This window comes from Brassica napus, chromosome A3 (genome assembly GCF_020379485.1).
Source record: "Brassica napus cultivar Da-Ae chromosome A3, Da-Ae, whole genome shotgun sequence".
NCBI lineage: Eukaryota > Viridiplantae > Streptophyta > Magnoliopsida > Brassicales > Brassicaceae > Brassica > Brassica napus.
The window spans coordinates 6272597-6283643 of record NC_063436.1 but is presented as its reverse complement, the minus strand read 5'-3'; the positions used below and the strand labels follow the sequence as shown (position 1 = coordinate 6283643).

Here is an 11047-nt window from a genome sequence, read left to right as displayed (position 1 = left end):
ACAAGGGGAAGACTAAGGGATTAAACACCCATAATGACGATATTACCCTTTAAACTTCCTTCTTGTTACGGTTTTTTTTTTGGTTTGCTCATGAGGGAAGTTGAAGTGCTACGCTTGGGCCGAGTTCGTTTTATGGGTTCCTTTCTTAATTGGTTGTCAAATTCGTTTTATGGGCTTGCCAAAAAACTAGTTTCACAAGGGATGACCAAGTAATTAATAGGACTTTTTCCCAAACTCAGCTCAATTTAGCCTCCTTCGAACAGTTATAAATCTTTTTAAAAAGTAGTTTTTTTTTGTAAATCAACATCTCTGATTAGTGATCACTAGTTTTTGTCAACCCCTTGCTTTTAAAAGACTAAAAGACCAATTCATAACACTATGAGAACATCAGCATTACTGTGGTCTTTCAACCACGGTTTCTCCAATATTTATGTTAATATTTTAGCACTAATTATTTGTCTAATCCAAACTTTTTTATTAAAAATTTGCACTATCAGAAAAAAGACAGTGAATTTTAACACTAATTATTTATATAATGTAAACTTTATTAGTAAAAATTTGCACTAGCGAAAAAAAGACAGTGAATAGTTGGTTTCTCGAGAAAATGAAAGAAGAAATGTAACCATTAAAAAAATATACATAGACTATTGGAGCTTGGAGGAAGATGACCGTGTTTGAGAAAAATGGTGAAAAAATCTTAAATGTGATTATTGTACCATTTAAATATAGATATTGCTTTTTCATAATTAAATTTTCTATTGGGTCTCTCTCTTTATATTATGTCTCACAATATCAAAAACATTAAGTATACATTTTCAATTAAAAAAAATTCTCATAATCTATCTTTACTTTATTTTTTTATTAAAAAATGCAGATTTATATTTTATGAAAGATTTACTTACAAGACAAAAAAAACAATGAAAACTGAATGAATCAGATATATTAGTTTTAAGTATATTTTATGTGTTGGTATATATCTCAATTTCTAAACATAAAATACTTGCAAACATGTATTTATGTTAATGAGAAATTTTATTTTACTGGTTACAACCTTTTTGTTTAAATGCAACACTTCATGGTTATCCATATTTACAGAATATTTAATTAAAAATTGATTTTATTTTGATTGATAACTATAAATTTTACGGTTTTATCATCAAATATTTTAAAACACAGTCATTTTGATCTGTGCGTACACTAGTCTTGTTTGTAAATGGTATGGTTTGAGAATTTTTATTTCAGTCTAATTTCTTTTTCCAGTTTCCTTAAACTTTTGTTGCAAGTAAAGTCAAAATCTATGAGGGTTGGAGTATGTTATAATTATTTTCATTCTTTTTCTTATTCTTTTTTTTATAAGCATATATCTTTAAGCAAAAAAAAAGAAGTATATATCATTATTCAAAAAGGAGAATCGCTTTTGTTTTTATTCAGCGAGAGGAACGAAACACGTCTTGCAGTCCACCCAACATGGTCCTCCAGAGGAACAAAAAGGTCTAATACGGCAATACCTGGATTTCTTTTCATTCTACATTCTTAAATCTCAACTACAAAATTAAAATAAAAACAGATTATTTAAATCCTAAAAATAAACATGTAGAGTAAAAAGGAAACAGAAAAATTAAATATCATAAAACTAAATCTTAACAAACTAACAGAAAAAAGGAAATAAAATGAATAAATTTTTCTCCAATCATAAAATCAAAATAAAAACAAAAATGGATTTGTTCTGATCAACAAACAAAATATTTTATTTCCTTATTTTGAAATATACAGATTTTCCCAATTGCATATTTTATATTAGAATTTTAGTCATTTTTTTGTTTTATTCGTGTGATATATTCTCTCTGTTTCATTTTAATTATCGTTTTATATTTATGGAAAAAGATTAAGAAAATATTTAATTTTGTATATTTCAAAATAAAAACATCATTACTTAAACACCTAACTATATTTCAACCAATATAAATATAAACAGTAAAGTATTATTAATAAATTTTGCATTAAAAATTTAAAATGTGAAACAAAATTTTACTTTAAAACGACAATTAAAAAGAAACATAAAGAATATTAATTTTATATGATGTGCTTTCTGTATTTGTTGGTAAATGAGTTGTTCCAAAATAGTCTCTTCCAAACTTCCGTTTTATTATAAATGTATTTTTTAGCAAACTGAATTTATACTACAGTATCTTGTATGAGTATTTTATTATCATTTAATCATATCATAGAAAAAAAACTTATAATTTGTATGATATTACAACATAAATGACATATATATTTATATAGAGGGAAGCACGGATCTGGAACTCCAAAAAAAATTAGGTATCCGAATCTGCTAATTAGTGATTTAACTATCCGATCATATAACTAAAATTGTGATATTGTTATCAATGTAAACTAACCACTTCACCATGGCATTTCCAATAATATGTTCTTTCAATTTTGTTTAATTTGTTGTACATGACTTTTTATCTAGCATAGGAGACATACCATATACTATATTGTGTGATGAATCTATAGAAAGGGAGAAAACATAACTTTTCTAGATTAACTTATGTATAGCGTTTTAGCAACAAAAAAAATAAACTTATGGACTATAGCGTCTCATTCGCTAGTTAAGCATAATGTATATATAGATTTGAAAAAATAAGTGTACACAGTGTATAACAAACCAAAAACAATAACTAAGAGACAAAGAACTGTGACAAGAAAAGAGTAACACATAAGGTTCCAAGAAATGCACTTTATATAGTTATAAAATGATAAGACCGGGCCCTATAGGTATAGCTTTTGACCCTTAGAATCTGTGAAAGGAGAGAAAGACTCTTCCAATGTGTGGCCATTGATTGATACAAAGACTCCTCAACGATACAAATGGCCACATTTGACTCTTCTCTCTCCTCTCTTCTCTCTCACCCATCTTCACTCCAAAAAAAAAAATAGGGCCTACAGGCCAATAGGATCATTTTTATTTTGCAAATGGCTCGTAAATCATGGTGTCCACTATTCCCGACACACTGACATGACCAAGGTTCGATACCCTCCCCTTTTACTAAACGTGGGAAAAGGTTATTTCTCTCGTTTCGGTATATATCACTGAGAAAGGATTTGAAATGAAATGCAACGTGAAAACATGACTGGACAAGAAAAGTTAAGTAGCCCTAAATAAAGAGGTTGAATATGTTTCCATCTACAGCCTAAGTTTGTAAGGTAAACAGGTTGAAATTCACTAAGTGATAGTCGAGCTCAAAATTAACTTTAACAAAATCTTTGGACTACTAACAATCATTTGTAAATTTGATTCAAGAATCTTATTTCTTTCTACTGACAAATATATACAATTTTTATAGCGAGAAATGATTATAATATTTAACTATTGGTACCTAATGGTAGTGTAGTATCGTGTAAAATCATTAGTTCAACCTAACAATTCATTAAATAAGGATTCAGTATATAGATTACGCCGCACACATGTGAAGCGGCACATGGACGCACAAAATGGTTAGTTGGCCTCAATCTGCTCCGAGAAGTCGCGTCCCTATTCTCTTTAATTAGTGTTTTTAGTATAAAAATGTAGCTATGCAAATGCTAATTTGCTTATGTCGCTTACTTGTCTTTAAGTTTATAACAATGTACGATTTATTCTTCTTAATTAATAATTTAAATAAAGCAAATGCCACTTTGCTTTTGTTGTCTTTATAACTAATGTTCGATCATTTTATTGTAGAAAAAACTTGTAAACGAAGAAAGGAGTGCAAAGGGAAAACAAAGCCTTCAATTTTGCTTAACTAGGGGCACAGCCCCGCGCACGCGCGGGGCCGGATACTTTGGCGTTCTGTCGTGTAGTTATGTGTTAGGAATTTTTGTCGAATGTGTGTTCTCCAGTTTTCGTGTTTTCTAATGTGTGGAGAAGATAGGTCAGCCAATTGGTTCTGGTGTTGGTTATTAGTGATCTTTCGCAGATATATGAATGGATATGTTGAAGGAGGAACTGGGTATGAGGTGGATATAAAAATAACCCGCAATTTCTTATGTTTGGATATTTCACATATATGTTTGCATAATGAATTGATATAACGTTAATGTATTTAACGTGTGCATGGAATAAATGTTAAGTTTATGGGCCTTTGTACGTATGTAGTTGTTGATATTTTTTTGGAGATATCTATATATAAAACTCTCGATAGTAATTCTGGAACGTAATGTTTGGTTCATGAGTTGTTACTTTATTTATAAAGCGAGTTATTGGAGATTGTTTGTATTCACGGACTCCTAATGCCATGTAACGGGTTATACTCATGTGTAGAGTAATTGTTATAATTTAAGTGTGAGTAATTAAGAACCCAAACGTTTTAAAATAACACCTTTAAAGAGGCGTACGTGAGGGAAGCTGAATGGAGTACTCATGTTCTGGTTTTGTAGTGGAGAGTAGTAGTTTTGATTTGTTTTGTAGTTTTCTAATTTCTTCTATTTTCACTAACTAAATTGAGCTTGAGAATGGAACCAAGCTGTAGTCGATAGAAGGGAGTAATTGTTATCTAAATTTCACTTGATAGTAAAAACTAAAAAGTAGTTGAAAAAGCTGGTTAAATTTAGTTTGACAATAAAATCAAAATCAATGATATTTTAGTGTTATAGAGTCCGGATTATTAATAAACGCCAAAGGTGTTACGAAGATCTTTAAGGGGAAGCATAAAAAAGGTTTATAGTGTCACAATTTGCGGCATATATGACGTGCTCATCTTCTAAGGGAAGAGCAACAATCTTCTATTTTGTAGTTAGATTTTTAAGATTTGGAATGAGTTAATCATGGTGCTAAATGTATTATTTTGAGAAAGCGTAGCTCCTTTAGGTTGCATAAACCTTGAGGTTTTATCGATTCTTTGTACGATGAATATAAAGTTATAGGCTAGAAATATATACAATACTTAGATAAAAAAAATTCTTTTATATAACCAATAGGTGTAACTCTTTATGTGCACGTATATTTCCCTGAAAAACTTTGTCTCTGCCTATTTTTTTAGATTTATACATAAATTCTTTTAACTATAAGATTATAGAACAATTAAGACAACCGCATACACACATAATAAGAGTTAGACCTTTATTCCTCTATTTTTGTAGTCCATCAATGGCAATAACTTACAAATCAATAGCTCTCTCTATTATCTCTAGCTTATATATATATATATCCATAAACATGAGATCATAAACATAAGTAGAACCCGTCAATATTTCATTAATAAGCAAAGAGAAATTAAATATCCAAACAGAAAAAAGATGGCAAGGAAATTATGCAAAGTCTGAAATGGAAACAAAGATAGTAGTAGTTATTTTAAAGCGCAAAAACTAAGTAGTTGACGGGTTCACAGGAATGGATCATTCCATTCACTCACGGGAGCGCTTGCGGTTGTTCCGAGTGACTGCAATCTCTGGGGGATCTGTGGTACCACACTCCTCCCCGACATTCTCTCTCAAAACAGACGGACCCGAAGGTGGTGCTTTCAACCCGCTGTCACCTTCATTGCCTCCAACAATGTTCTCATCTTCCTCCTGAGATAAACGAACTTTAGCTTCAAACAAAAGGTTCAAACAATAAACATATCGACAAGTATTATTGAACAACCTTGCCATGGGTCAGCGAGATGATATCTTCAGTTATAGTGGAAATAGTGAAAGTACGGTGGTTTGGTGTGAAGTTGAAAGGTGTCACACGGATCTGGAACACAAACTCCTTATCAGTTAGCTCTTCAAGACAGATTGGGAGGTTTGCAGCCTGCAGCACGTCAGCAATATTCAGTAACTATACTTATTAGCAGGGGAGTGCAATGGGAATGAATATTTTATATGTGAAAAGCAGAAAGAACCTCATCAAGGGCGAGGACAGCAGCATCTTGCTGGGTAAGTTTTGTCATCTCCTTATCAAAGACGACAAATGTGGCGCTATCGTTGCCATCATCAACAGCAAGCTCAACACGGAACCTATGATCGAGCAATGACATGGTCAGTGAATGCTTAGCGTAAGATGTTTTTAATACATAGAGCATAGCATACGAAGTTACCTGACAACACCGGTAACGGCATCAGTTACACATCTGTTGCAGCTTAGTGAAGTTCCAATCCTCTCTAATTTTCTGTTGCAGCCAGTGCATGCCACAAAGGACCACCCATTCTCATGGACGACACCAACAATCCGTGCTTTGCAGAAGAAATCAGCCTCCTGAGTCTGACCATGAAAACACGTCAGTCACTGTAATATAAAATCGCAGCAAACACAGATAAACGTGGACACAGTAAGATCACAACCTGCTCATTGGAGTTGGAGATGAAAGTGTTGAGATCTGCTATTGAGACAAGCTCCTTCTTCTTAATTCCTTGGAGAGTGTCGACAAGAGGAAACACTTTGGATGATTCACCTCCAACCATGCTGACAAACGTTGCTATCTCAGGGAGGCTGGTGTCCAACATCACAGACTTGGTCTTATCGCCAGCTTTCAAGAGACACCGGAAGGTCGATGCAGCCTCATCCAACAGAGATAAGTAGACAGTCACATCTCTGTCGGAGAAACAATAAGTAATCATTAGTAAAGCAAAACACAGTAATGAACTAAACAAATATATAAGCAGCGGACGTGACTTATCAAGATGATTCCACAGAGTTATAAAACAAACCACAACAATGAACTAAACAGCTACGAATCAGCGGACTCCACTAATCAAAATGCTTCATAACTCGAGACATTACAAAAATCTGTAAGAAAATAAACTAATACTTACGGTTCGATTAAGAGGCGGACCACCACTCTGGTTGTTGCTGCATCGTTCCGGAGATCGGACCCTTGGACAGAGCGTATCTCACCCACGACGTCTGCCAGTTTATGGAAAGTTACTTATTTTAAAAGCAAAAATAAAACAAATATTGAATCAGATTTTTTGTAATTATGGAAACAAACCGGGGAGCTCCAGGTTCGTGTTCGAAAGAACGTGAAGGTGGTCGTAGCGCCGCACCATGAATTTTTCAGAGTTGATCACAGGCGCGTCAGTGAGGACCTCGCAGATACGCGTGGAAGGGGGGAAACGGATCACGAACTGATGCTCTGTGATCTTGTACGTGTGAGCGCACCTTGCAACTTCAAAACGATCCACTTTTACTATAGAACCAGACTTCAGATCAGGACGGTAGTGACTCGCTCGATTAGCGGGAATGAACCCGTGAATAACCGAGTCCTGCAAGGAAATTTTAAAATCAAAATATTAGAACTTTTTAATCAACAAAAAAACGTAAAGCTAGCCGATCTAGAATACAAAAGACAGAACCAGTTCATCAAGGAATAAAACTATTAGAACTTTTTAATCAAAAAAAAAACGTAAAGAGATATATAATACAAAATTCAGTACTGAACAAAAAAACGTAAAGCTAGCAGATCTATAATACAAAAGTCAGAACCAGTTCATCGAGGAATAAAACTATTAGAACTTTTTAATAAAAAAAAAACGAAAATTCAGAAGACAAAATTCAGTACCAGTTCATCGAGGAGGAGTATCGTGATCCCCATGAACTCCCCATTCTTCTTGATGTTGCGGGAATCCCAGAAGCGTATTAGACGACCAACAACGAACTGAGAAGTTCGTCCGAGACGGAGAGAGTTGAATGTGGATCGGGCGACGACGGCGTTAGCGACCGGAGAAACTGCAGTAGTCATTTTCAGAGCAGGCGTTACAGAGCTAAGCAGAGAGAAAACGTAGAGAGAAAAGTCAGGAGCAACCGAGAGCTAACCTTGGAAGCAGCTATATAATGGAGACTGGAGAAGCGTTAGAAGAAGCCAAATCGTATCAGCGGCGGTGTAATTGTGCGTTAATGAGATGAGTTACGGAAGGAAGGAAGGTGAAGGATCGGCTGCGTAAACGAAGTCGTCTCTTCTCCTGGAGCTGTGAAGATGAACTCACGTGAACCCTAGAAGAAAATACAGCGTTTCACCACGACGTATTGGATACAGCACGGCTTGGGCTCCAGGAAGCAAGTAACGGCCCATCGAAACACAAAGCCCATACATATAAGTAAATGGGACCCGTGGCGGCTTCTCCTACGTGGATGAAGGTGTAATAGAAAAAAAAATTAAAAAGGAAGCCATGGGACTTCGAACCCATACACTCAAGCTTTACTATGAGCGGGTTATACCACTGGGCCAAGTAGACTTTAGTTGTTATAGCCAGGGCGACGTAAGTGTTATACGAAAATAAATTTGGCCCCTTTAAAAAGTGCTGACGTGTCACCTCAGGAGGAGAGAAACTCCCTCATTATATTATAGATTTTATATAAGTTATCATCTTTAAATGTTATAATAACCCATTGGAAGTTCATAAGTTCATAAAGTATATAATAATGTTCTGTAACAAATAAAAAAAATTGATATCCAACGCAGCGGGTAAGGAACAATACATTTAATTACTTACTAAGGTGGGTCATTTATCCTCCTCTCCAAATCTGCAATGAACCAAACTGGAAGAATCGGAGTGGGACATTACTATTTCTTACCGTGATCGATGAAAACACTTCTTACTAGTAATACTACTAATACTTCACTGGTTTTGACATTAAAGTATTAAAAATAGATGAGAAATAATAATAATACTAATGCTTATGTATCATTTGTGTTTAGTACACTGAACCACACTAAACACGATGTGATATGATTGTTAAGTTTTGTTTGTGTTTCATATATAGTCCATAAAGTTCTTAATCATAGTAAGGGTATAAAATCAAAGTAGGGTATGGAGTGACAGCTACAATAATAGCAAGAAGAAGAGAGAAAATCATACTACAAAAGTCATTAGCAAGCTCAGAGCATCTTAAAGAGTCTTTCAAACATTAAAAATGGAGAAAAATGAAAAGGTGGAAAACTATAAAATAGAAAAAAAAAATAAAAGGTCTCTTATATGAAAGATTCAAAAATAATTTGAGAAATCCGCTTGTATTTTTATCAGCTAATATATATAAATATCAAACTATATAGTTGGAAAATTCATTTGAATCTCTATGCAATGCTGAAGGTTTTACTACATTAAATTTACAGGGACAAGTCGTTGCATGCATCTTGTTTTTTACTTATTTGTGTATAGTGTTATAATTATGTGAAATAATAGTTTAACTTTTGTAAAGTCAACTACAACAGTACTGTTAAGGTATGGCCGATACATTCCATGTTAGTGTAGTGTTCTTTGGGTTTTTAAGAATTTTGTATTGGATCAAAACTTGTATTTCAAGCGACGAGGAGTTTCTGTTTTGTGTATTTCAATAAATCTCAACCGACCTGCTCTATGCATAATGCTCCTTACCAAAAGAAAAAGTCATAAACATATGAAAATTATTTACTCTAATAAAATAAGGTTGAAAGGACGAGCAAAATAAAATAAATATTGTGCGGCACGAGACGCTGCATAGCGTCAAAATGACAGTTGATCAGTTTGAAGCTGTATTGGATTTAAACAAAACATCAAACCGGTCAGTGCTTTCCACGCTCACTAATAGGCAACCCCAGCCAACCGTTTAGTACTTCTAAAACTTCTGCATTAAACTATTCCACAGCGGCACAGCATATTTAAAATTATTTTAACTGACAAAAAATAATTAATTATTTACGTTAATCCGGTCAAAAGCATAGTTTTCTGTGGCTGCTATTTTTGTTATTTATTGCTCCTTGTGCTCGATGACAATTTTAAAGTATTCTGCAAAGCTTGCTGAATGAATTGATTGTAATTATTTTTACAGGTCAATGATCTGTTCCTTTATCGTAATCATGGAAGCGTATACAGGTTACAATACAACTCGTTACACTGTATTATATACTCCAGGGTTACGATGTATTTCCGTATTACTATTACAAGAATGAGATGATGGTTTAGTAGTGCATCCTCTAACGCTAGTTGTTAGCAATTCTATATGATCTACGGTTAAATTTTAAAATTGTTGAGTTCCTAGCTTATTCCATATATACTTCTTATGTTCCTAAAGATAAGATGTTTAGAAGAATTTTTATGTTCCAATATGTAAGATATTTTCATATTTCGAGGTAACTTTAACTTTATTAAAAATTGTATAACCAATCAAATTTAATACTCTATTTATTCCTACATATAAAATGTTTAGATAGAAATACACATATTAAAAAATTTATTTTTTGTCTACAAAGTATCATTAAAACTTACAAATTAATGGTATTCAACCAATTAAAAAATAAACTATTAAAATATGATTGAGTACACAGTTTTTAATAAAGTAAAAGTTACCTAAAAAAATAAAAACATCTTATATATTGAAACATAAAAATTCTGTAAAACATCTTACTTTTAGGAACAAAGAGGTAGTTATATTTTATAATTGTTCAGTTGTGTTTTAATTTATAGTTTTAATAATACATTTTAGATAAAAAATAGATTTTCTTAATAACCATGTTTTACCTAAAACGTTTTATATTTAGCAACAGAGAGAGTAGTATTTGCAAAGTGAATAGTTCCAGACTACGATAATTAATTTGTGTCCCAAGTGGAACTGGAATCTTTGAAACAACACAAATAGAATAAAAGAACAACTCATTAGATTCACTTCTAAGTGGTGGATCGTTATTGGGTATGAAAAGGTTGATAATAAGATCAGAAAATTGAAATTATAGTTAATATATTAAATTTTCTGGATCGTAATTTTCCTTTTGTGAGATTCCAGTGAGTAGTTTCGGACTATGATAATTAATTCCAGTTCTATTGTGGCCTTCTGTTAGTGGAACTGGAATCTTTGAAAGTCTAAAACAATAGAATAAAAGAACAACTCATCAGATTCACTTCTAAGTGGTGGGTTGTTATTGGGTATGAAAAAGTTGATAATAAGATCAGAAAATTGAAATTATAATTAATATATTAAATTTTCTGGATCGTGATTTTCCTTTTGTGAGAGTATTGTTTCGTCATGTCTATGGTGAATCGATCAAATATTTCGACCCCAATTGTAAATAGGTGATGCTTTAGTTTTTTTAATTTGTTTTACGGTTTTGGA

The 11047-nt window shown here is 33.0% G+C and overlaps 1 protein-coding gene across 1 annotated transcript; it reads right to left on the bottom strand.

The window, feature by feature from the left end:
- Positions 1-5209: 5209 nt before the first annotated feature.
- On the bottom strand, positions 5210-8024 carry LOC106437522. Its single transcript, XM_013878415.3, has 9 exons — positions 7778-8024; positions 7524-7690; positions 6954-7227; positions 6778-6868; positions 6307-6556; positions 6063-6226; positions 5868-5982; positions 5627-5776; positions 5210-5553 (listed from the first exon to the last, which is right to left on the bottom strand). The coding sequence occupies exons 2-9, from the start codon at positions 7554-7556 to the stop codon at positions 5389-5391; spliced, it is 1242 nt and encodes a 413-aa protein (XP_013733869.1). The 5' UTR covers positions 7557-7690; positions 7778-8024; the 3' UTR covers positions 5210-5388.
- Positions 8025-11047: the final 3023 nt, after the last annotated feature.